The sequence below is a fragment of the Balaenoptera physalus genome (genome assembly GCF_965194825.1).
Source record: "Balaenoptera physalus genome assembly, chromosome: 6".
Taxonomy (NCBI): Eukaryota; Metazoa; Chordata; class Mammalia; order Artiodactyla; family Balaenopteridae; genus Balaenoptera; species Balaenoptera physalus.
Genome location: NC_138885.1, coordinates 62,963,973 through 62,990,610, shown reverse-complemented (window position 1 = coordinate 62,990,610; position 26,638 = coordinate 62,963,973). Strand labels below are relative to the sequence as shown.

At 44.3% G+C, this 26,638-nt stretch overlaps 2 protein-coding genes and 1 long non-coding RNA gene across 3 annotated transcripts in view; 2 read left to right on the top strand and 1 right to left on the bottom strand.

Moving 5' to 3' along the window:
- LRP2 (LDL receptor related protein 2) overlaps positions 1–9,767 on the top strand; it is a 199,779-nt gene extending 190,012 nt beyond the window's left edge. The window contains exons 73-79 of the mRNA XM_082465320.1: positions 77–144; positions 332–449; positions 955–1,084; positions 2,127–2,234; positions 4,136–4,243; positions 7,715–7,786; positions 7,964–9,767. Coding sequence (XP_082321446.1) covers positions 77–144; positions 332–449; positions 955–1,084; positions 2,127–2,234; positions 4,136–4,243; positions 7,715–7,786; positions 7,964–8,125 — 766 coding nt within the window. The 3' untranslated portion in view covers positions 8,126–9,767. The remainder of the gene's footprint in view (positions 1–76; positions 145–331; positions 450–954; positions 1,085–2,126; positions 2,235–4,135; positions 4,244–7,714; positions 7,787–7,963) is intronic.
- Positions 1–26,638, bottom strand: part of LOC309662605 — a 111,546-nt gene that overhangs the window by 36,864 nt on the left and 48,044 nt on the right. The window lies entirely within an intron of this gene.
- ABCB11 (ATP binding cassette subfamily B member 11) overlaps positions 23,986–26,638 on the top strand; it is a 145,502-nt gene continuing 142,849 nt past the window's right edge. Inside the window, exon 1 of the mRNA XM_082465330.1 lies at positions 23,986–25,168. The gene's annotated coding sequence lies outside the window, so the exon portion shown is untranslated. The remainder of the gene's footprint in view (positions 25,169–26,638) is intronic.

The window sequence follows — 26,638 nt, the reverse complement described above, 5'->3', positions numbered from 1 at the left end:
GTGACTTTCCACAGTCAGATTACAATCAGAGCCTAAGAAATCAACAGCTTGTGAATGATTCTTCTTTTCCTTTCAGATGTCCTAGTACCTACGTGGGGGAATATTGTGAAATAGGGCTTTCAAAAGGCATTCCTCCCGGAACAAGTAAGTTTTAAGAATACGAGGGACATGGGAGTGCATCATGGTAACTAAATTGAGTGTTGTCTATATTCTGTTTAACTCAGTTTTTGAAGAATGAATGGTTCTAGCCCCCAGTCCCTATTGCTAAGACTACTGGCTCTTTTCCTTCTCCTCATGTTCATATGTTTGCTTCCTCTTCCCTCTTTGACAGCAGCGGCCGTCTTATTGACAATCATCCTGATCATCATAATTGGAGCTTTAGCGACTTTAGGATTTTTCCACTATAGGAAAACTGGCTCCCTTTTGCCTTCTCTGCCCAAGCTGTCAAGGTCAGTTTCATTAGGTGGAATATTGATTTTAGAAGTCAGTGTGATCTGTAACCACGTAAATAACTTAGTTTTTCTTTTAAGTTAAAAAAGCATCCTAGGCTGTTCACCTATTCTGCAGAAACAAAAAATACTGAACTTAAAGCAGTCACTTCAAATCACAATGTCTTAATTGATTGCTTCTCTGAAACCTGAGTACAAATCACATTTTAGAGTCAAAGGGTTGTACGTTGAGGTTACACTGGAGAACAGCGTTGGCTGTTTGAGGGACCAGGCTTTCTTTCTTTCTTTTCTGCCCAGTTGGTCCTCTCCTGGATCGCAAGCATTCGGGAATGTGCTCGAACATTTCCAGGTCACTAAGGGAATTTATTCCCATACATGATGTGTAAATTCTAAGTGGGAATCGAGCCTTTCATTTAAGGAAGAGCTAGGAAAAGGTACAAAGAAAGAACCCTATTGCAAAAGATTGTTTTTTAAAAATAATAAGATACTGATTACTTCTTTTCAGCTTAAGCAGTCTTAGCAAATCCTCTGAAAATGGAAATGGGGTGACCTTCAGATCAGGGGATGATGTTAACATGGATATTGGAGTATCTGGTTTGGGGCCCGAGTCTGCTATTGACAGATCAATGGCGATGGTGAGTTTGGTTTCAAAGTGACTATTTGAAGGTTATCATTTTTACTGTTTTATCAAAGAAACACTTTTTATAAAGAATAAAATTCACCTAGAAAAAAATGAAATACAGTATGCCCCCTCACTATACAAAGTTAGGAAACACTAAGTTTGTTGTAGAAATGTGTCTAAAAACATTAGTAATGAAATTGAAATTAACCCCTGATCTAAGCCACACGGTTGAACTGGAATCATGAACAGTTTTAAGTTTAACTGGAGTCTTCAACAATCTATGTTTTTTGGGGAGCAAGGGAGAGGGACCGTGATATTCTGTTTTTATTTGATGACTTTTTGTATGTTTAAAGGAAGAGGCAGGGAAATAACATGTTTCCTAGTCTCATATATTTTCCCACCAGTGTGTAGTGTTGGGATAAACAGTAGTTTTAGAGTCAGTGGTTGGTTCAGATCACAACTCTGCCACCTGCTAAGTATGTAATAGTAGGGATGGAGCTTGATCACTCTGTCTCCATCTGTAAAATAATCCCTCCTGTGAGGACCAAATACTTTATGAATGTACTAGTATCCACTATGAAGTCTACCATCACTGTTGGGAAATCATTCCCAGTATTCTGCCTCCCCCCCAATCTTTCCTTTTTGTTCCTGCCTGAAAGTACAATATTATCCCTCCTGTCTTCTTTCCCCCTCTCCCTCTTCTCTTTGCTCCTTTTCCACCCCCCCCACCCTTTTCGCTATGTCCAAAGCCAATCCCCAAGTGAGTTATTTGCCTTAAGGAGCCACAGAGAACTCGGATAAGGGAAGAGGGTTTTTGTTCTCCTGCCCTGAGGAGTTAGTGCACTTACGTTACTTTACATAACGATTTGCATAATGATTTGCCTCGTGGGTGGAGGCCTTGTGTGTCCGTTGGCTTTTGTTGGAGAGGTGGGGGGCAAGTTCTTTTTGGGTCAGTTTGACGTAGCACCTAGCGTACCTCCAGGTGTGAGGAGCACATCCTCCTCTGTGTACGAATCAGATCAGCACGGTATGATCTTTATTTTTCCCTCCATCAGAGTGAACATTTTGCCATGGACCTGGGGAAGCCGCCCATAATATTTGAAAACCCGACATACACCTCCAGGGACACTGCCGTCAAAGTGGCTCAGCCAACAACAACCCCGGTGAGAAATCACAGTCTTTGCTGTCAGGATTGGCTGTTGCTGGATCTTGTTCTTTGGAATAATGTGCCTTTAGGGTCCTCCCAACCTTCCCTCCATGGAAGGAAGCACACTGGTCGCTTCCTCAGCTTCACTCCCTGCAGTAACAGGACTGACCCAAGGACAGAAGGCCTGAAAACAATCAGAATCCTGGGTTTTGGCAGCCATTCTGGGGGTGCCGACCAAGAGCCTTTTCATCTTGAGTGGTCAGAGCAAGAGGTCTGAGTGCATATTCAGAGGCTCGGCAAACACTGTGCCTGACACACACATACGGGCTCTCCGTAAATATCTGTGAACTGAATGAGTGGATGGTCGTCAGGTCATTATGCAGAGGTTTGGGGTACTGGGCACACTCTCTGGGTTCTGACTGGTATCACAAGGGTGTGATTTGAGGTGACCTCCCTGCTTGCCCTTGCCATACTTTTCTGGAAAGTACAAAGGTCTTCGAAGTTGATAGGCAGGTACATAAATTTCCTTTGATGAGGCCCTATTACTCACTCATCTTTAAGAGGAACAGGGAGATGAGATAGATGTATGGATGAAGGAACAGAACTCTTCATTAGGTCTAGATCAGTAGCCCCAGCGCCACTCCAGTGCCTGTCAACTGTTAGTTAGCCTGTCTTTCCTTTGTCAAAACAGCTAGGGCCTCGGCAAAATACAGTTTCACTGTTAACACCTAAACTTCTTTTGAACTCACAAGGTATAGTACATTTTAATGTAAGACAGAAATGTTTATTTTATGAATAGATTTCTTAAGATCAGCAATATTTGAATCTTGAAAGCATTTTGCCTGATCCTTTAATATCCAGATAGCAAAATTTTAATCACATGATAAAATAGATTTTTGGCATTTTCCCTTGAAATAAAACGAAGCCATGTTTACCAATACATTCCCAAGTTTGAGAAGAAATAAAGTGGTGAATGTAAAAATATAGGAAAAGGGGTGAATTTCTACCCTGTAATTTATTAATTATATATCCATGGTAATTTGTGCTTTAAGAGGGAACCTCGGAATCACATGAGTGTTACAGAAAATATCTAGAGGGGTATTAATGTCATTATGCCTCTTGTTTTAAAAATTCAACCTCTTTGGGCTTCCCTGGTGGCGCAGTGGTTGAGAATCTGCCTGCCAATGCAGGGGACATGGGTTCGAGCCCTGGTCTGGGAAGATCCCACATGCCGCGGAGCAGCTGGGCCCATGAGCCACAACTACTGAGCCTACGCGTCTGGAGCCTGTGCTCCGCAACAAGAGAGGCCGCGATAGTGAGAGGCCCGCGCACCGCGATGAAGAGTGGTCCCCGCTTGTCACAACTAGAGAAAGCCCTCGCACAGAAACGAAGACCCAACACAGCCATAAATAAATAAATAAACAAATATTAAAAAAAAAACTTCAACCTCTTTTAAGCAGTCCTCTGAAATTAATAATTTTATTCTAAATATCCAAACGTAAAACTCTCAGTTCACCAATGCGGTTGGAAATAATTCATACTGTTCTATTAGGATTTGGCTGCCAATATACAACCAGAGTATCCTTTATCCAAAACTGTGGTCAACAGTGGGGAGTAAGGGGCCCTAGAGAACATCGTAGAAGTTGCTATTACTACATGAGAGTGTGACCAGTGATGGGTGTATTTGCCTCCCAAGAGTAAGGCATCAGATAGACAACTTAGTAGTTGGTGCTCCTGATTTTGGGGAGACGAGAGTGGTGTTTATTCCTGGACCACAGGGTTCGTCTCATATAATAAAAATGATGCCTGATCATGTTCGTGGGAGAGCAAGGTGATAAACAGAACCAAAGAGCTGGTAAGAAACTTTATAGCAAAAATTCTTTCAAAACTGAATAATGGCCTTCAATATGCACACAGGTGACTGAATCTGGAAATGTGTATAACGAAAACTATGGAAGTCCCATAAACCCTGCTGAATTAGCTCCAGACACAAAGCCAACTTCCCCAAGTGCTGATGAAACTCAGGTAACAGTGACTGACTACTGAAATGATATGGGATTTGGGAAGGACTTTGGAATTGCTGGGTTTATTAATCCTAGGCAAACTAGAGAGACCCTGATAGGCTCACAGAGCCCAAGATGTATAGGCAGTTAGTAAAGATAATTTTATCATAAACTGAAAAACTTTCCACTGAGTAAAGCTACATTCTAACACTGAGTTGGTAATGATGTTCCTTGTGACATGGGAGGTAAAGCAGAAAAGAAGGGCAGCCGACTTCTGGACCCAGCCTCTTCAAATCAGAGGCGTTTAATTTGAGATAACAACTTAGTATGAATAAAGACCTCACTGTGTCAGTGATGCATATAGAGGACGTTTTCCTTTCCCGTGCAATACAATTTTTCTACAGTGTATATCTTTGTTCCCTTAATAATGTATGTTGTTTTTAGCTCTACTCTTGTTACCAATGTTCACCACTAGATGGCACTAATTTACACTCTTCATCTATCCATCTGTCCATCTTCCATCTAACCATCCAGTGAACATTACTGCCCTCAATGTGCCAGGCACAGTGTTTAATACAGAAGATTAAAAGAAACAAAGACCACTAGATGGAGCTTCTCTATCTTGTCTGCAGGCCCTTTGAAATTTGTAAACTATGTTGTCTACAGAGAGAAATTCAATAAATAAACTTGATACAAAACTTAATATTAATGGATAATATATCATTAGTTTTAACAGACACATAGGAAGCTAGCTCAGATATAGCTGTTTGATTCTGGGCAACTGTTTTACCTCTGAGCACTAGAGTCTTAATGTTTCTCAATGGGGGCACTATTGGCTTATTGGGAGGGGCAGTTCTTTTTGGTACAAAAGTATCCTATACATTGCAGGACATTTTAATATTCCTGGCCCCTGTCCACTAAGTGCCAGTAGTGTTTTACCCAGTGCATTGTGATCCCAGAAATCGCTCCCTCCCCCGCCCCTGGCCCCCAAACATGCTCTCCCAGTTGAGAACAATAGGATCTGGAATGTCTCAGTTTTAAGGTTCTATGACTTCTGTGAAGTAATATAAAGAAACAAAAGCCCAGGGGTAGTTAGAAATCTTACCACTTTTTACAATCCCTATTCTCAAATTGCATAATCTATAAACAAAATTGGTATCTGCAAAGTCATGTTGGATTTTCAGCACCTCACAGATTGGTTCCTGTTCTGCTTATTTGCGTCAAAATGAAAGTTGAACTAAATTGATGCTGATGAGGAGAGCTTATAACAAAGGTCACCTTGTCCACCTTTTCATATTCCATTTACTAATTCCTTCTCACACACACACACACACACACACACACACACACACTCACACACACGAATGTTGTCTTAGAAAGGAATTTCCAGTTTCATATTTTGCATATTTCATATTTTCAAGGGACTGAATTTTTTTTCTTTAAGCTACATTGAAAAGTTTATTTCGAACACTGATTTTCCACAGACACCAGAATACTTGAATGTCACATATTTGGTTCCCCAAGTCTGACTCAACTCCACAGCAGTGCCAGATCTATTTTATATTCTCAACATCTTTTCTCAGTCCATTTCCAGTCTAGTGATCTTCCCTAGGCAGTGTTCTCTCACAGCTGAGCAGGAAGGGAAGTGTGATGGAGATGCTGCAACGTCTGACCTGCACATCAGTCATCAGAAACACTGAGAGTCTTTCAAGTGAGAGCGAATGTTTACCAATTAGAGTCCTTTTCTTTCTCATCTCCATCTTTGCAGTACATTGGCTCTGCTTCTTTTTTTTTTTTTTTTTTTTAATTTTTATTTATTTATTTATTTATCTGTGGCTGTGTTGGGTCTTCGTTTCTGTGCGAGGGCTTTCTCCAGTTGCGGCAAGCGGGGGCCACTCTTCATCGCGGTGCGCGGGCCTCTCACTGTCGCGGCCTCTCTTGTTGCGGAGCACAGGCTCCAGACGCGCAGGCTCAGTAGTCGTGGCTCACGGGCCTAGTAGCTCCGCGGCATGTGGGATCTTCCCAGACCAGGGCTCGAACCCGTGTCCCCTGCATTGGCAGGCAGATTCTCAACCACTGCGCCACCAGGGAAGCCCTGCTTCTTTTTTTTTAATCAGTTGAGGCTGAGACCCTCTAAGGTCTGTCCTCCATGGTACATCCAGGGATTTTTCTATGACCTTTGCCTTCTGGGAACTGAGAGAACAGCCAGGGAGGCTTAAAGCAGTAGAAGCCTTTGGTTAGGATGACCCTAGGTTGACCTTGATATGCCAGAGGGGCTCACAGGTTTCTCTTTCATCAATAAATCTGCTCAAAGGACTCAAAGAACATGAAGTCCTGTGACTTAGTCCTGTCATTTTCAAAAGTCGTGTCGACATGCATTGGATTTCCCAAGGAGACGACAATGAAAATCACCCGCACTTCTCTTGTTAGTAGTTACTCAGCTCCATGTAGCCATTCCATACCGAAGCAATGAGTTTTAGCCTTCCCTATTGAAGTGTAGGTTTCCCGAGGCCAGGCTCTGACCTGAGTGTCTCCATCTTGCCCTCGTGCCGAGTAGGTGCTCACTTAAATGTGGGTGAATGGCCTCTTCTACTTCTCCTGTATTCACATGCTCCCCACTCCTTCGCATGTTGGCCCCCTACTTTCACAGAGCAAGAGACAATCCATAAAGCACGTGGGCTACCTTAGCCCTGTGGAAGGAGGCTGTTTCCTCATCCCCTGTTCTCTTGTCTCCTTACATCCGGCAGCAGGGCCGTGGCCAGCACTGCTGCCATGGGCAGCTTTTCAGCCAGACAGGGGCCACTCATCATAGACTGGGGTGATTTCTCTTTGGGTTCTTCAGTTTTGAGACCTCCGTATCCTGGAGGCCCTGCCTACTCCTCTATCTACAATTTAGTTAAATGAGTTTGCTGTGACTGCCTTTCCTCCTCTGCAAAAGAGCATCTACCTCACAGAGTCCTTGGGAAGATTACATCAGAAACTTGTAAAGCTCTTGGAATAGTCCCCGACACATAGTAAGCACTCAATAAATGTTAGTTGTTTTTGTTGCCATTATTATTATTGATTACAGGAGGAAATGATGAAGCGAGACAGAACGTGTTTGAGTTGACCAAGGATCAAGACATCATTTTAGGAAACGAGAGTTACAATCTGGCTTGTTCCTTAAATTTTCAGGCAGCCCCTGAAGAAATCTCTTGCCTGGCTCTGTCAAAGCTTCTAGATACTCTGGGCACAGATTCTGTAAACTGTACACTTCAGATCAAGGAATTTTTTTTGAAATTATTAGATAAAAAGAGCCCAAAGAGTTTCAGTTACTGTTCAAGGCCCAGCCGAGGAAGAATTGAACAATTTACTACATGGGCCAGGTCACGTGGTCCCAGGTCCCAGATTGCTTTCTCCCTCTGTAAGAAGAAATTTTAAAACCTAAGCAGAAGGAAGAAACCCACCAAAAAATTCCATTACTGAAGGTTTTCTGTTTCCTCTTTTCACTTAGGCAACAAAGTGGAATATCTTCAAACGAAAACCGAAACAAAATGCCAACTTTGAAAATCCATTCTATTCCGAGGTAATTTTTAACAATTTTTCTCAGCCCAGGCATTCTTTCTTAGTATTAACTTGCTAAATCAGGCATACACTCAGATGATTCTGAGCAAATTGGCCAAGATTTGTCTTCTTCACACAAAACCGTCTCCCATCTCGTCGGGGGAATAAATGGCTGATTCCTGTTTCTTTGTGGTCTTAGATGGAGAGTGAACCAAAGGTTGGTGCTGCTGTGACCCCACCTCCATCACCTTCTCCCCCTGATAAGATTTCTTGGAAAAAAGGCCCAAGTCCAACCTACAGTGCAACAGAAGACACATTTAAAGACACCGCAAATCTCGTTAGAGAAGACTCTGAGGCATAGCTGTGCCAGCTATTTAGGGAATAATTAGAAACACACTTTTGCACATATATTTTTTACAAACAGATGAAAAAAATTAACGTTCAGTACTTTATTAAAAAAATATTTTTTCCCCTGTACTCCTGTAGTTGGAAATATTTGTGGAAACAATACCTTGTGTGTCTTTTTTATTCATCTCATATTTTTACAAATAATTATCACAGTGTACTATATGTATATCTTTGCACTGAAGCTATCTGAAGGTAATGCTATAAATATATTGTATATTTGTAAATTTTGGAAAGATTATCACATCATTAAATTTGCTAATGAGAGTATCTGCTGAATTGGTTGGTGATCATTACATTAAATGATCCATTGGGACTTCCCTGGTGGCACAGTGGTTGAGAATCCACCTGCCAATGCAGGGGACATGGGTTCGAGCCCTGGTCCGGGAAGATCCCACATGCCGCGGAGCAACTAAGCCCGTGCGCCACAACTACTGAACCCACGTGCCTAGAGCCCGTGCTCCGCAACGGGAGAGGCCACCGCAATGAGAAACCTGTGCACTGCAATGAAGAGTAGCCCCTGCTCGCCACAACTAGAGAAAGCCCGCGCACAGCAACAAAGACCCAACACAGCCAAAAATATAATTAATTAATTAATTTAAAAAAAGAAAATGATCCACTGAAGAAAGGAATTGACTTGGGGCCTTTAGCCATGTCAGAAGAGGAGGCACCACTCATAGTCCCTATAGAATTATCAAGGAAGGGAATCCAGGCCACTCCTGGGTCCGTTTTCACACATCAGCACTTAATGTTCAGTATTACATGTAACCTGATGAATAGCGTAATGATAGTGATGCAGTAGGTGGAAAAGCAATTCAGTCCCACCCTTCTGCGTGTTTGCGTTGTCTAACCAGAACACTGTCTCCTGTGTGTTATCTTGCTCTCTGCCAAGTCAACACTTTTATTTTAATGTCTGAGAACGTCCCATGTCATTAAGTGTAAGTGTCCTGCGAAGAGTTTGTATCTAATCGCATGAACTTTCACTTGATGGACCATAGGGTGATTGACACCCTTGCCTGGCATCTCAGGTGGTCACCTACCCTAGAAACTGGAGCTCAGGAGCTGAATTAACTGAAAGCAAATCTGTGTCTTCATAAAGGATGGTGCAAATCAAATACCGGTTAAGCAAAGCCTCAGCTGGGTTTGTGGTTTTTTCTGTGTGTGAAAATTTCCTTATGATGACTATTTATTTCCTCAGTTGAACATGAATAGAAAGGGAAACCGTTCTTATTGAGCCTTTTTTAGGTCCTTGGCAAAATCGTACCTTTTGAGGAGCCTAGCCCTCCTCTTGAATAGTGGCTGTAGTCTCCACAGCGGGAACCGTGGCAGGAATACACAGTTTCCACACTAAGTAGGTAGGATTCCTGGCTCTCTGTGCTACTATGGCACATTTTTAAAACAACGAATGAATGAGTGTATGAATGGATGGATGGATCGATGAAACATGTACTACTGATGATTTTTTTCCCAAGTTCTCAAAATATTTTTTGCTCATATTTTGAGTGCTTATTGTAAATTACTTTGACATGTACTTTGATTAGAAAGCAAATGGAAATGATGCTGCTGAAAAATTTCTAATAAATGTGTATTTTATCAGACTTGTTCTGTGTGCTTCATAAGCCCGGGTCATGAATCAGTTGTATTTTGCTGTGCAGAGAGCTTGGGGCTTTAAGTGCTAGGCAGCTGGGGAACCAGGAATGCCCAAGGTTCAGGGAGGGGAGGAGGAGGAGGAGGAATCCACAGCTCACGCAGCCCTGACAGGCCTGGCGGGGTGAGCTCAGGAGAGTAAACTGTAGGTTTCTGGGACTTCCCTGGCTGTCCAGTGGTTGAGACTTCACCTTCCAACGCAGGAGGTGCAGGTTCGATCCCTGGTCGGGGAGCTAAGATTCCCACATGCCTCGTGGCCAAAAATTCAAAAACCATAAAACAGAAGCAATACTGTAACAAATTCAATAAAGACTTTAAATATGGTCCACATCAAAAAAATCTTAAAAAAAAGAAAAAAAACTAGGTTTCCACCTGAACTCTGGTCGGACGGCCCCCTTAATTGCCTTTCAGAGCCATCCATTTCCCCCTGCCTTTTTCCTTCCTCACACCCTAGGCCCCCAGCCAGTTTCCCATTTCGGATCTAACTGTGATGGGAGAGCAGCGAGCATGGTCACAGCTGGATAGGGTTTTGTTCAGCCTGGAATTCGGGCTCCAGTGGGGTGCGTGAGATGTATCAGTCCACAAAGTGTGAAGTCAGAGTAAAAGGGAGCTCAAAACTGGTTGTGATTTCCAGCTTTGATATTTGTCTTAGGCCTTAAGCGCAATAAGAAATTATTCTGGGGAATTTAAAAAACGAGAATTAGTTCCCTGCTTAGCTTCATCTGTGGGTCTCCCCAGAAAGGAATCAGAAAGCCTGCTGCTGCGTTTCTGTTCTCTCCCGTGTGAGCTGGCACTTGCGGGTCAGAGCGTCAGTGGGAGGGTTGCCCCTCCCTGGTCGGCTCTCCCAGCCCAGGTCCTGCCCCTGCTTTACTCTCTCCAGTCGGAGCAGCTGGTGGGAAGGTGTGCAAGGTTGGTGGGGGCAACCTGGAGACAGGGTGCTGTTTAAAGGATGGAAAAGCTGATGTTATTCAGCATCTCATCACATGAAGCAGGAACAATTTTACTAGCAGAAGTGTATTACTGCACAATGTAAGATCACAACCATGAGCAGGTGTGTCCATAGGAAACTGTCAAATCACACTGGTCACCTGCCCAGGGATTCCCATTGATTTTTTTTTTTTTTTTTTTTTTACTATTTATTCCTTTCTTCCTTCATTCATTGATTCACTCACTCACTCACTTGCCTGTGTTCTTACCAGCACTCAGTTGCAAACATATGGACATAAGAGACCATGAGTTTAAGGAAAATATGTGAGAGGAGAACTTTTAGTGGAGAATTCCATCCATTAACTTTTTTTTTTTTTTTCCTGAATTGGGGAAAGATCACTATTATTTGATTTTTGAGGTGGAGTATCTCAGGCTGGCTCAAAGATGAGAGCTAGTTAGGCCCTGGGGTTAAGGAGGGGTCTGAGGAAGCTGGTTAGAGATGCACATTCTGGAAAGAGCCCTGGCCTCACAGTCTGTAGCCCTGGGTTGTCCTTTGAACTCTCAGCCTCTCTTCAGTCTTCCCCTCTGCATTCATCAAGGTCACAAGCCACAAGTCATACTGAGGATAACATATGATTATGTGTTTCTTTTTTTTTTTTTAATTTAATTTTTATTTTATATTGGAGTATAGTTGATTTACAGTGAAAAGAGGTTGGACGTATATGAAAGGTCTGAAAAGCCTGGGAAAGGAAGGCCGGCTCTGGAGAGCATTGCCTCGTGCCCCTGGTGGTAATGCTAACCACGGCCATCACAAGGTGCGGATCAAAAAAAAAAAAAAAAAAAAATCACCTGGGTGTGTCAACTCCTGAATTTTACCAGCCTTGCTGAGGACTTCTAGTCACACCAGTTCTGTGCCTCTTCCTGGAAGTGAATTCAGAGCATTTCGTATGAAAATCAACCAAGCTTCTGCATTCACTTTGTGTCCATGATATTCTGGAATAAGTGATAGGAGACAAACTACACGGGTCTCTAGAAACTATTCGACGTCATTGAGTTCACTTAGCTAACAATATCACCAGTCATAGAATGCTGTGCCCACCTTATGCAGACCAGAGAGGAAGGGCTCATATTTCTGTTCCTCTGATAACTAGTGTCCCCTAATGACAGTCATTTGCCAAGAGCACAGTTTCCCAACCGGTTACTTTCTTCGCGGGAGCTGGGTTATACTCCTGCTGCTAATCTCCGAGGCTCAGCTGCACCTTCTATGAAACAGAGAGGTGGGCTGTGAGCGTCCAGTGTGAAAATCTATGTAAAGAGTGTATGCAGCCCACTGCCCGGCACAAAGTAAGCCCTGAATCTGCAGTAGCCATGATTATGATCATTTATTAAGTGGAAGAGAAGGGAAGAGGCTTTTTTAAAAAGGGAGATGTATTTTTAAAAAGCTCCTTGGTGATTTTAACATGCCGCCAGGATTAGAACTAATCTAAATAGAAGTGGCTAATCGTCTTTAATTTTCTTTTTTTTTTTAAGTGAAGGATGTTATGGGGGTGGTCAAGATTTTCTCCTGGCCTTTGGAAGAATGCACAGATCTTGTCTGTAATGAGGCTGGAGTGAAGATGATAAAACGTAGGGTCTCATTTTATTGTCACTTAAGGGTAATGAGAAGGCAGTAAAGACCCCTAGACGTGAAAGATGGGAAACCTGAGGCTGAGAAAGGGAAAATGCATATTCAGGTCACAGCATGGGGAACAGACCCACATTTCCTGTTCCAACAATCCAGGGGTAGGACCTTGCACAAAATTCCCAGTGTCCCGCACCCAGCCCTTCGCTGAATTAAAGAACAGGTTGATGGAGGAATTTGTTCTTCTATCCCTTTCCATGGTTCCAGACGCCAAGGGACTTTAATTATGTTCTATTAGTTTCCCTGAACCTCACTGTGGCTGTAATTCCTCAGGAGGCCTTTTGGGGGCCTGGGAAGAGGAGGAGACTGGAGCATCCTGAACCTTCCTGACACGACTTTTACCGCAAGACAGGTAGGATGCAGTCTATCTCCAAGAGTGCAGTTGTATATTTATTGCTTCTAGGTTTTCGTTTGTTGAGTTTTTATTTTTATTTTTTTGCAAATTCAGAATTTAGAGGATAAGCAACCTCGAGCTGTTCTTGGCAACAGTGCTTTGCCACCATTTTCCAAATCTTCAAGGGACCAGATTCATTCAGTGGAGGGCAATGGAGACTTTATTTGCTGCACAGAAAATGGTTCCTCACATTATGGAGGTAGTGCCTAGACTTTGGGTGCGGGGAGTCCATTTTTCTGTCATTGGCCCTTGCCCAGGGCCTCAGGCAAATGGCTGACACAGACTTCAGTCACATGGGCAAGGAGCCCTTCTCCTGGAGAGAGTGAAGCTCTGACTAAGTGGCCGTGTGACCTTGGGTAAGTCGTTTCACCTCCCTGCTGGTTAGTAGCTTTATCTGGAAAGTGAAGTGGTTGGACAAGGTTATCGCTAAGTTCTCCTTTAGTACTCGAGTTCGATGATTTCTCTCTGCTTCAGTCTTCATTTGGAATTTGGTTCAATTCAAAATCACTGCAGCTGTTTCTGTAAGTTCTAAGCCTGTTATAGCAACTTCAAAGAAGACAGATTCGATTATAACTCCTTAGTTTTTATCCTCAAATTCTGTCTCTCTCTAGGTGAGTTATCAAAGAGATGCATTTTAGAAAATCTTTTTTTTTTTTTTTTGAAGTATCTGAAAGCCTGCCTGTCAGTTTCAGGGCTGAAAGTTGCCATGAGGGGTTTATTTTTGCAGGAAACTCCCGCAAACTTCGTTTACAGAGCCAAGGCTGCAGGGGCCTTTTCATGGGACCCCGGGTCCATAAGGAGTTTCCTAAGGCACAAGAAGGGACCCTAGTCAGAGAGTAAGGCTGGCTGGAGGACCAGGAAGTCACCTATGAAGATCCAGTGGCATCCTGCTGACTTCTGATGAGACGCGAGGCCCATAAATGGGCTCTGGATTAAAGAGCAGATGAACCTAGAACTAAAATAAACTAATCATGATTTTCAATTCTTTGAATGTTAAACTTGAATTTATTTTTCAATTGTGGTAAGATACACATAATGTAAAATTTTAAATTTGGATTTTTAATCATCAGTCTGACATCTGGAGCCGTTTTTGTTTTTGTTTTCCCAAGACGGCCTTAGGAAGCTTCCTGTAATGGCTTTGAAAATCACTGAGGCATGGTATTCCTTCTAATATTCTGACTGTGTCAGAGCCCGTGAAAAGATGGCAGGAAACACAGCTCAGCTCAGCCCAGGCCAGCAGGAAATACCCTAGTCACCTGTGTTGGTCACGTGAGTTACTTCTCAGAATGGGTTGAGCTGGGGTGTTCAGAGGGCAAAGCCGCCAGTTAATAACTTAAGCAAATGGCCACCACGCCCTGGTTTAGGAGTCAGCCGTGGCATCTGGGAAGGTGAAGTAGGGTTGGAGCCAGGGCTCTTTCCCTAGCTAGCTGGCTGACCTTGCAAAAGCTGTTGAGTTTCTCTAAACTTCTGTTTTTTACCTAAAAAAATTGAAGATAATAAATTCCATAGGGCTCTCATGAGGATAGTATTTATTAATTCATTCTACCAATATTGAATGAGCATCTACTAGGTACCAAAGAATAGTATCAAGTAGTAACAGCTAACATTTCCTGAGCACTTTAAGTGAAGTATCTCATTTAATTCTGGAAGATTTATACTGGAAGTACTATTTGTACCATTTTACAGATCAGAAAACGGAGGGAGACCACAGATGGGAAGATGCTATTTTTTTAAAAAAATCATGAAATTATATTTCGATAATTATAGTTATAAAATTATTCTATAGTTTTGTGTAAATTATAAAGCACAATACAACATGCTTTGGCACAAGATCGTGACCTAGGAAAAATTTTCCTTTACTTCCTCCATTTTATTTCTGTGGCTCCTTAGTGACCTATACTGTCCAGCAACAATAGCTATAAGAGTAGGTATTCACTGAATCTTTCTTATGTGCCAGGACCCTTTCTGAGCACTTTCCAAGTATTAACTCATTGAATCCTCCCAACAGCTCTATGAAGTAGATTATTATTCTCATCCCCATTTTACAGATGAGGAGACTGAGGTAAGAGAGGTTAAATAACTTGCACAAGGTCTTATAGGTATTAAGTGTTGGATCCGGGACCCCACCTCAGTCTAGTCCCTGGGTCCGCACTCCACAACACTGTGCCACACTGAGTTCTCACATAGGCTGGCAAGGGAATATCCTGCCCTACCCAACCCCGACTTAACTCCTTCTCCATCCCCGTCCCACCCTACCCTGACTGTCCAACAGTTCCTACTCTTAAAAACCTTTCCAAACTCCTATCAAAACTTCCTGTCCAAAGGAAGCCTTCAGTGACTTGTATTCTACTGAGGGCAGGTCAATGCTTTCCGGCCCCTGTGGGTTAGTGTCTTGACTTCAGTTAATGCTAATGCGATTTAATAAGAACCCTTGGAGGAGACGGCTCTGGTCGCACGAGGGACCTCCCTGGGCTGGACTGGCTCCTGGGTGCTTCTTCCCCAGTTGGGTGCTGGCTTCTCTCCCTATGAAGGGCCACGCCAGCCCAGCCCAGCTGCGCCATCCAGCATTAACCTTTTCTTCATGCAGTCATTAGCCTTTAAGTATATAATGAACCAACGCCTTGATTTATTCTGCAGAGAAATAAATCTGCCAGGACAGGTTGAATATTCCTGGTGTGTCTCCTGCTGTGTCCGACCGTGAGGCTCTTGTTTCTGAGAAACAAAAGAGGCAGAAAAATGTGAAAGGCAGGCGAAATGATTTTTCTGAGCTGTGTCTCAAAACGGATGGTGGAGTCAAACAGCTAGGACAGCTAACCCTACCCTGAATGTTATTTGTAATTTCCTGGGCAAGGAGGGAGGCTGTGTGTGTGTGTGTGTGTGTGGTGTGTGTCTTTCTTTAATCAAGTGAGATTCACACCCTTTTTCTGCCCTCACAGGACCTTCTAAGCTCACCTCCATTCTAGTCCTGGTATACATTTTAATAATCCCTTTTCTTGTCTCTCTCTCCAACCCTGTGTCAATGTCCCAGGGACAATGACCATCTTTCACTCCTCTCTCCATAGCTCCTAACATTGAACCTGGCACTTAATAAGTGCTGAATAAATGTTAGTTAAGGAAATTAGTGAAAAAAAGTTAAAGGCTAAGGCAAGAAAGAAATCCATCAAACCCTGAGCCTCCAGTGAAAGATACATGATTTCACGAGCACGTTCGTATCCTGTCTACCTCACGGGATGGTTCAGAGCTCATGTGTGTGAGGTGACTTTGGTCACGATCAGGTGCCATTTAAATTTGTACTTTGACTTTTTTCTTCTAAGCTCCTGGGACTCATAAAGGCTTCTTATTGAATAGAATGGTCAAATGTGTGGGCATATACCCTGAGAAAACCATAATTCAAAAAGACACATGCACCCCAATGTTCATAGAAGCACTATTTACAATAGCCAAGACATGGAAGCAACCTAAATGTCCATCGACGGATGAATGGATAAAGAAGAAGTGGTACATAGATACAATGGAATACTACTCAGCCATAAAAAGGAACAAAAATGGGTCATTTGTAGAGTCGTGGATGGACCTAGAGTCTGTCATACAGAGTGAAGTAAGTCAGAAAGAGAAAAACAAATATCGTATATTAAAGCATATATGTGGAATCTAGAAAAAATGGTACAGGTGAACCTATTGGCAGGGGAGGAATAGAGACGCAGACGTAGAGAATGGACTTGCGGACACAGTGGGGGAAAGGGGGGTTGGGGTGAATTGGGAGATTGGGATTAACATATATACACTACCATGTGTAAAATAGATAGCTAGTGGGAACCTGCAGTGTAGCACAGGGAGCTCAGCTCGGTGCTTTGTGACCACCTAGAAGGGTAGGATAGGGAGGGTGGGAGGGAGACGCAAGAGGGAGGGGATATGGGGATATATGTATATGTATAGCTGATTCACTTTGTTGTACAGCAGAAACGAACACACCATTGTAAAGCAACTATACCCCAATTAAAAAAAAAAAAAAAGACATCTGAAGAGTTAACCTCATGCTTTTCCAGAAAGATGACTGAGAGGAGATGAGCTATTACTAAAAGCTCACCTGGATGTAGGCAGGGAAGCTCCACCCCTCCCGTGTCACTCAACCCCTAAAACTTACCAGTGCTCGTGTATAAGACAGGGCTGCGGAGAGCCACTCACAGAACCAGGCTGTCTGTCTGGCCTGTTGAGACCAGGCTGGCTAGGAGCCTAGGCCTGAGACAGCTGGTGTCCGCCGAGCAGTTGGCACATGCTGTTCGCACATAGGCCCTCGTTCAGGGGGTACACCAAGCTGAGGGAGGTACTGTTATTAGCAGCCCCATTTTGTGGAGGAGGAAATTGAGTCACGGAATTAAAACAGCCTGCTCAGGATCGTTCAGCCAGGAAGTGGCAGAGCCAGGTTTTGAACCCAGGAGCTTTGACTCAGAGCCACGTTTCTAATCAGGGTCAGAACTGCTTCCTGGTTCGTCTCTATGACCTGAGACACGATGTAATGGAAAGAGTCCTGTTCCAGGGAGGAGGAGATCCAAGCCTCAGTCCAGGCTGGCCAAAATTGAGCGATGTGATCTCAACACGTTGCCTGCTTTTTGGGTTTCTTAAAAGGGGATTGAAGATCACTGCTCTACAACCTAAATATCCATTGACAGATGAATGGACAAAGAAGATATGGTACATAGATACAATGAAATATTACTCAGCCATAAAAAAGAATGAAATAATGCCATTGCAGCAACATGGATGGACCTAGAGATTATCATACTAAGTGAAGTAAATCAGACAGAGAAAGACAAATGTCATGTGATATCGCTTCTATGTAGAATTTAAAATATGACACTAATGAACTTATTTACAAAACAGAAAGAAACCCACAGACATAGAAAACAAACTTATGGTTACCAAAGGGGAAGGTGGGGGAGGGATAAATTGGGAGTATGGGATTAACAGATACAAACTACTGTATATAAAATAGATGAACAACAAGGATTTACTGTATAGCACAGGGAAATGTATTTAATACCTTGTAGTAACCTATAATGGAAAGGAGTATGAAAAAGAGTGTATATGTATATATGTATAACGGAATCACTTTGCTGTATACCTGAAACATTGTAAATCAACTACACTTCAATAAAAAAAAAGAAAAAAATTAATTTTTTAAAAAAAGATCACTGCTTTAAAGTCTTTCATAGAGGAAGACCCTCTTTAATTAATTACATGGGACCCATGCTTTGAAAGTAACATTAATCAAAAGAAGTATATTTGTTGAGTAGCAATTACCTTGTTTTCCATTTTGAATTAATGAAGTCAAATTAGAGTTTGACTCAGTTTCAGTGAGGTCCTGCTTGTGCATTTCACCTAGTTTCCACCTTCTGTTTTCCTGTGTCGCATCATGGATTACTTTTCTTTCTTAGTCTTAGCCGCCATTTTCTATGTAATAAGTCTATCTGTTTACTCAGTTTTGTCTATCTCTCCCTCCAGAGTGTAAGCTTCTGTGTGGGCCAGCAACTCCCTGCCTTATTCTCCTCTGTATCTTCAGGGTCTAGCACCTAACAGGTGCTTGATGAGTTGTTGGACTAATGAATAAACTGACTTATAGGTATTGACAACCCTGTTAGCTGAGGCTATTGAAGGGTAAGCACACCATTTCAATCTGGCTTTTAACAATATTGAAAATAACTTGAAGAGCTCCATTTTTGCTCTTTAAAAGTCTGTAGACTCTGGGTTGGGAAGGGCTGGATGACATGACCTCTAAGCTCCCATCCGCTTCTGAAATTTCACAACCCAGTGGTTTTCCTTTGTGAAGGCGGCTGGAGAGATTCACTGCAGGTGGGACACTAGGAGGTGGTTTTCCCCCACTGATGTAATTCATGGGAAGTAGGGAATGCTGTGGTGCCACCCACTGATACCCATCTGTCTCCAAGCAGGGTGACCCCAAGGCCAGATGACAGCGTAACTGTATTCATTCTGGAGAGACGTCCGCGGTAGCAGAACTTCTTTAAAGGTCCCAATTAATAGCAAACCTATAACCTTTCTGCTCAGTTAATGTATAAGTTGAAGGAATTAGAAAAAATTATCCTTTCTCCTATACATATGAATGATTCTTGGATCTATCCTTTTATGAAACTAAGTATTAATATTATGGGACCTCATGAATGTTGTGGAAAGCCATGTGTACAGCTATAAGGATGAATGGGACGAAGGCAGGCTGGGGAGAGGGAGGAGCTCAACTCTGAGGCAGTTGCTATGGAGACCTCGGCCAATGACACAGGATGCTCTGGAGCTGGGAATGGTCCTTCCGAGTCATCCTTAACTGAGGCTGGGGCCAAGCCTTTGGTCTCTCCATCAGCCTGGCATTGGCTACCAACCACTCTGTTTCAGTCTGTTCAGGCTGCTATAACAGAATGCCATAGACTGAGTGGCTTATAAACAATAGAAATTTATTTATTTCAGTTCTGGAGGCCGGGGAAGTTCAAGATCAAGGCACTTGCAGGTTCAGTGTCTGGTGAGAACCCACTTCTTGCTTCATAGACAGACGGCCATCTTCTCACTGTGTCCTCACATGGCAGAAGGGATAAAGGAGTTCTCTGAGGTCTCTTTTATAAGAGTACAATCTCATTCATGAAGGCTCCACCCTCATGACCTAATCACCTCTCAAAGGCCCCACCTCCAAATACCATCACATAAGGGGTTAGGGTTCCACCTATGAATTCTAGAGGGACACAAACATTCAGTGTCTATCACACCCCCATAAGCTTGTGTGAGGCAGCACGCTGGCTGAGGGCAAGTCCATCAAAGGACATAGTCCTGAGCCCTGAGCAGCTGGGGGATGGGTGCAGACGCCCCAAATAGGGATCCGGAAGGAGCACCAGATAGTCTTTAACTTTCATCTGATGCTGTCACCATATCCTTGCATACTTGATTTGCCAGAATGGAATAAAGTAGAACAAATTTCCCAGCCAGGACTGTGTTGCATTCAGCAAAGGATGAATCAGCCTGAAAACAAAGATGGCCTGGCCCTCCATTTGCCAGACCTCCTGGCAGAGCAGCCAACCCAAGAATAAGCACCGGAGGAAGGTCCCTAACCCTCCTCCCTCTGTCCTCACCTTCTCACTTTCCCTTTCCCTCTTCTTAGTTTTATTCTCCAGCTAAGCTGTCAGAGGCAGCCTTTGAGGAGTGTGCGGTTGGTCCTTGGAGAAGGAAGCTGAGGGGGCAGGGTGGGAAGGGGCTTGCACCTCCAGGTTGGGTGGCAGGGATGGGGATGGGAGTCTTCCTTCTGGGTCAGAATCCTTTTGCTGACAGAACTACACATATGATAGCTGTTTTAAATGGAGGAGATGCCCAATTGTCTTCCTAGAATACAGAACTTAAAACTGAGCTAGGTGACACCAAAAGTTCTATCTTGCAGAAGAGGGACATTTTGATCTTGTAGATGTAAAGGGCGTATCTCTGAGGTCACATGTTAGCAGACAAGGTGTGTCCTGGGTTTGTTTGTTTGTTTTTGTCTTTGAAGAACAATGAATCACCCTAAAGAACCAAACAGATATTCAATTCTAGGAAGTTCAGGGGTGGGTGAGACTGTGCTGTCCTTGACTTAGTAAACCTACTTTCAGACCTCAGGGGAAGCTTGGTCCCCCTAGGTGTCTACTTGCTTCTTTAGCTCTTTGACTAGTGAGTATGCATGTTTCATACTGGATTGCAAAGGAAATTTATATTTTCTAATTTTTTTTCTTTTTGCGTAAAATATACCAATCCTTCTGATTCCAGGTAACAGCTTTTGAATGAACCTACTATTCTAAATGTTTTATTTCAAGATGGAACGATCTATAACATGACTCACCTGTTTGACAATTACGGGTTCTTGTGGCTTCAAGGAGGCTTGAGAAAACCTCTAATTAGATCCACGGAGGCAGTGGTCATAAAGACGGCCCGCACGCTCCCTGTTCACATATGGGCCAGGGCTCCCAGACTTTCTGTCCCCTCTACCCTCCCCTCAACTTGGGGGAAAGGTGAGACCTCTTAAGAGTCCGTGAGTTCAGAAGACAAGGAAGGGAAGAGGCTGACAAAAGCACAAACAGCCCGGGGCCGTTGAGCCTGGGTTTTGGACCCCATCTGTGGAGGGGGCAGGGGGTGGGGAGCACTGGCTCCCAGGTGGCCCACTGCTGAAGACATGGACTCAGGCATCACAGGCAGCCTGGCTTGGAGTCCTAGTTTCATTACTTAACCAGCGTATTCTTGCAGTGCATGATTTAATCTCCAGGCACCTGAGGCTTGGTTTTTTGTTTGTTTGTTTGTTTTTTACTGAGTAAATTGGGGGTATGACCTTCGCATGCTCCTAGGTTGTTATGAAAACTAAATGAGATAATGCACGTTTGTTTCATTGGTGCTATAGTTCAAGTGCTCACATCATTCTTCTTGGTGCTGAAATATTTGACAAACCACGTAGCACAGGGCCTGGATTACGGCCAATGCTTGTAGCAATGCAGCTGTTCTTCTGCTGGGGATGCTTCCCTACACCTTGAAGCTTCCAGATCTGAACGTCTGCCAGGAGCTGTTGTGCATACTCACGGGAGCGCCAACGCGCAGTCAGCCCTCACACTTGATCACGAGTTGATTGGCTGGTTTCCTTCAGTGAGTCAGCAGATGGCAGACCTATGCAGAGGGACCCTGAGATTGGGGCAGCAGGTCCAGTGTTGTGGCCTGGAGCCTGCTGAGGGTGGGCCAGCCTGGGGTGGGTATGGGGGACTGCCAAGCTGAAGGATTTCAAATGGCAGGAGTCCTGGAATGCTTGAGGAGAGGCTGTTAGGTGCTGGCGAAGGGGGGAAATGGCAGGGAGCCAAAGACACAATGGGCTTGGTTTGTTTTAGGAAAGGTGCCAGGAAAGCAGAAAGACCTTTTCCTTTTCCTTTTTCTATATTCTTCTCTCTCTTAGAATGGAGCCTAGTACAGTTGGTTCTCCAGCTGAGCCACATTTTGGGTTCACGGGCTCTTGCGAGCTGGAGAGGGACCTGGACCACCATTGTTTCTATGAGAAATTCATTCTCAGTTCCAAATAGATGATGAATGGCCTTGGTCTCAGAGTGAAACCCGTTCTGTGCTCTGTCCTGGAATCCAGACAAATCAGGGCTTGTTTTTGGTGGGGGCCACTGGAGAGTTCTGTTTGCATACTAGAGACCTCGCAGGCCCCCGCGGAGAGCAGAGGCAAATTCTGGGGCTGACAGTCGGTCCCAGGGCAGAAAATTCTTGAATAAATTGGAGGGGTGCAAACTGGAGGCCAAACACCCTTCAGCTCCTTGACATGCTAGGAAGTATTCTAGTGGGGGAAGAACTCCACTTGAAGAGAGAGCCATGCACCAGCTGGTCCGGAGGCTAGCTGAGTTTCAAGGAACATCTTGATAGGGGCCGTCAAAGGGTTCATATTTTCTCCCAGCCAGGTTCCTAAGGGGGCGTGGGGCACATGCGGGGGGAAAGCCGCCCATGAAATGAGCAGAGAAGGCCAAGGGAAGATGTGCAACACTAGGGGTGTTAAGGATGCCCAGAGAGGGAAGTCCTTTCTTAGGAGCCCCGTCAAAGGTTGCTCGTGCTGGTGGGAGGGGTCCTGGCCTGGGAGAGCAGTGACAGGGCCATGTCAGGTCTGAACGGGGAAGATGACCAGATCACTCCTCAGTAGCCGAGGACTGACCTGGTCACCCGGGGGATGTCAGGTGCTGGGAAGAGGGCAGTTGGCAGGACTATTGGTACCCACAGCATCCTGGCTGCCAAAAAGATGCAGAGCCCCACTCACCCTGCCTGAATATAACCTTCTTGGCTACTGTCAGAACTAGAGCTACATGTATAAAGAGACTTCTGGAATATACGACTTTTGAAATCTGCGGACTTACTTGAATGGATCTCAGCTTGGGGGTCTCCTTCCACCTTCCCTCTAATGAAGAAGAGAGAGGAGGAGCCGGCCAGATGGTACCAGTGTTAATGGACCAAGCACAGTACATAAGGTAGAGTTGTTTCCAGTTAGTTCCCTGCCTCCCCTTGTTACCTATGGCAAACTGATTTGACGGAGTTTCACCCAAAGCGTAGCCAGATTGCTTCTTACTGCCTCCTTCTCCTCTCCCTGCCCTCAGTAAGAATGCTAGGAATTGTTACCAAAGGATCAGAATAAAAGAAATGGGACACCAGGGGTTGACCCAATGCAGCTGGGAGTCCAGCTGCTATCTTGATGTTGTGTTTCTCTAGAACATTGCAGCTCTTTTCACAGATCATAAAATGTTGGGTTAGCTTCAAAAAACATGCCAGCATGTGTCAATTATCCTCAGTAAGGAAGGCGGAGGGGAAACAAAATTGCATAAGAGAAGTTAAGAGGTAATTCCTAAACCCAACCTTAGCAAGTGGTTTCCACCTCACCCACCCTGGGTGTCACCCCATCAAGAGGAGTTGCCAGAACAGAGCCGTTTGGTGCCCACTGCCCAGTGGAGGCTCTAGGGCTCCGAGGGGATTCAGTTGATCTGCCGGGGGAGGCGAAAGGACAAAGGCCAAGGGTAGTAAACACAGGGGCGCATCTGCTCAATTAGGAGATACCCACGGCCGCTGGGCTGGCAGGAGATCTTGACGCTCCAGGGCTGCTCTGATGCTCTGTGCCTCTGGAAGGTGATTCGTAGTTCCTGAGCCTCACTTTTTCCCTTCTTAAAAAATGTGACTCCTAATACCTGCCCCCATCTCAATAAGGAGATAAAATCCAAGAAACGTTAAAAGGCGTTGACACCTCAGAGAAGGTTCCGTGTAGGGGTGGTGGCCACAGGAGCAACAGGTGCGTAAGTGTGTTTCATACAAAAGGCAAGGGTTATTATCAAAAGCAGCAGGAGCCTTAGGGGCTATAGGAGCTGGAGAACATTGTGGGGAGCGTGGGTGTCGGGTGTGGGATGGCGGTAATCGTCTACCAGCCTGCAGAGGTGGGTCCTGGACGCTTTCTTTTCATCCACGTTAGTGCAGCAGTCACGTTCCATGTGACACTAAAAGGCCACCTCTTCCCTGTTCTGCACTAGCACATAAAACATAGTCTTTGCCTGGTCTCCACCCTACATCTCCTGCAGCAAAATCTTGAATTCCCCTGCTCCCCAAGAAAGGAAGTCCTACATCTCCTGCAGCAAAATCTTGAATTCCCCTGCTCCCCAAGGACACCAAGGCAAAGAAACATCTACAAACTCTGATTCCTTTCAAAGAGTGCCAGGAATTTTGAACATGGGTGTAATTCATCTCCTAGGAAATAAAAATTTTTTTTCGTTGTTTGTTTCTTTACCATTCAGCTGTTTATATTGGTTTGGTATGACAGCTGATTCGGGCTTTATTTAAATGTGTCCCTTTCCCCACGGGCAGGGTGGACTTGCCACTGGGTTAATCAGTCAGCGCCTGCTGTGTGCCTGCCCCGGTCCGGGAGAGCCTTACCATCACGTTTGTGTCTCCGAAAAGCACTGGATAATGATGAAAATTCTTTTTTATAATTATGCTTACCCAGCAAATTCCCCAAACTCGTTGTCACATCTTGTTATAGAGATGTGCCTGCCTCTGAAGTGCCTTCCTCCAGGCCCTCCTCTGGGGAGCAGGCAAACAGAGGAAGAAGTATGGGAGCCAAAGTGATTATTGGGACCAGAGTGACAAGATGGAGGGATTGTAAGGAAATGATACACACAATTAGCAGCCTGGCAAGTTTACAGACGTTACTCATTAAGATTTCCCCGAATATGTTGATGGGGCCTTTGTAGCAAACTTTAGCTTCGTAACCATGTTAGTAGTAACAAAAATAGAGAACTGAAGTTGATTGACAGAACTGCATAGTGCCCATTTATCCATTCCCAAGCTTTTGTGAGAAGGGGAGGCGAAATGTCTTTGGCACTTAGTGGTCAAGACCCCAGCCATCTTTCTCTCTGGTCTGAAAAGTGCTTTGGCTCCAGCACAAGGAGGTCAGTGGGAGAAAACAAGCAAAGGTCAGACTACTTTTTCTTTCTCCTTTCTTTTTTGTTAGTCACGGTTAGTGACTGGATTTTTAAAAGGATCCAAAAGCATGAAATGGGAGATTTGAATATTCTGATTTGCATATTCATGTCAAACCTGGGTTGCCAGCACTCAGTTGTTTCAAAGGCTGTTGCCAAGAGCCCAGCTTCGAAAGGCCTCAGCATGTTGGGGGCACCTGGGGCCTCTTCTTGGGGCTTCAGGAACTGAGAACACCCTGCCCCTCCCCTTCTTTCTGCTGTTCTCTGGGCTTCCCCGGGTGAAACGAAAGACAGCTTCTCCAAGGGGCTGACTTCACCCGTCCAGCACCACTTCCTCCACGAAGACATGTAAGCACAGTGAGCTATGGGCTCAGGAGATGGGCAGGACTTTGGAGATGGCGGTGATTTTTCTTTTATGCCTTGTAGTATTTTTGGTCCCCTGTTTTAAAAAAAATTATTATATTAATCACTGATTGTGTTCTGCATTATTCTGGGTTATCCTAGAAGTTAGCAATAGCAGGGCTGGGAGGATTATGGTTTTCCATCCGAGAGGGAACTTGCTTTTTACTGTGTTTTCATAGAACTAAACTACAGCATGTCAGATTTAGATGGTCTAAACGGAAGACTTCTCCAGTAGGAAAAGCTATTAAAGAAAGAAACGAGTTCATCTTGAAACGGTAGATTTTAATCCGTTAGAAGTGATATTTCTTAGGGGTAGAAGGAACGATTATGTTCCTTCCCAATGAGATCAAACAGCAACTGCAGGGTCCTTCCTGGGAATCCCAGGGATTTTATGAGCATCAGGTGCCCCCTAGTGTCCAAGTGGCAGTATTGGCCTTGCATGCTTTGATCCCAACAAAAATGGAGCACAGGTGCGGGGACTTAGGAGAGGAATCTCAATTTGTCTCCACTTGTTTCCTGGGGCCAGAGGTGTTGGGGGGAGGAATAGAGGTAGGGAGGGGGCTGGTGTCAGGAAGTGGCTTGTCCAGTCCCCTGGAAGCTGCAGTTCCTGCACCCACACCATTTGGAGAAAGAGCTGACTGCCCATCATTACCCAGTATCACCATGAGGGGACCAGGTCCGTGCAGTGGAAAGAGCTTAACGTTGGGAATTAAAGAGACTGGAGCTCAACTCCTAGCTTCTTGGACTAAGCACTTAATCCTTTGGATGGAGCCGCCTTCAAAACGGTGGCAGGAATAAGTGTATTTCGGAGACAACACTTGTGAAACTCCTGCTGCCTCTCAGTAAACCCCAGTCCCCTTTCCCCATGCCTGTCCCTCATTCCAGATTTGAAACAGTTTCCTGGGTCCAATTCACTTGACACACAGCTATGTGGGCTGGCTTCATGCATATACTATTTCTTTGTAAAAATATTATAAAGGTGTGTGGGTTTTTAATTTGTTTTTGGCTGCTTTAATTGATTTTTAGAAGTCAGTCTCCTTCAAACTTGACCCTGAAATAGCTCAGGCAACCATTTCCACCTGAGATGTGGCCGTTGCACTTTGACAATTATGAGACACAGCTGAGCCTTCAAGTTTGTCCGGCCTGCCAGCCAATGAGGAAATCCACTATAGCCGCCCTGGAGGCTCTGGCATAGTACCTCCAGGCAGCAAAACTCTCGTCTTGCTGATATAGTGCCTCTGGCTTCACTAGAAGTCGTGAATAGATTTTCCTAGTGACCCACTCCAATGTAGTATCAGAATATCTTCATAACAGATCCCAAATCTTTTTCGCTTCTAATTTTTCTCCTATCTTTAATTCATTTGGGGCAGCTTTTCTATCACAGAAGAGTTTGCATTTAATCAGAAAATACTCTTC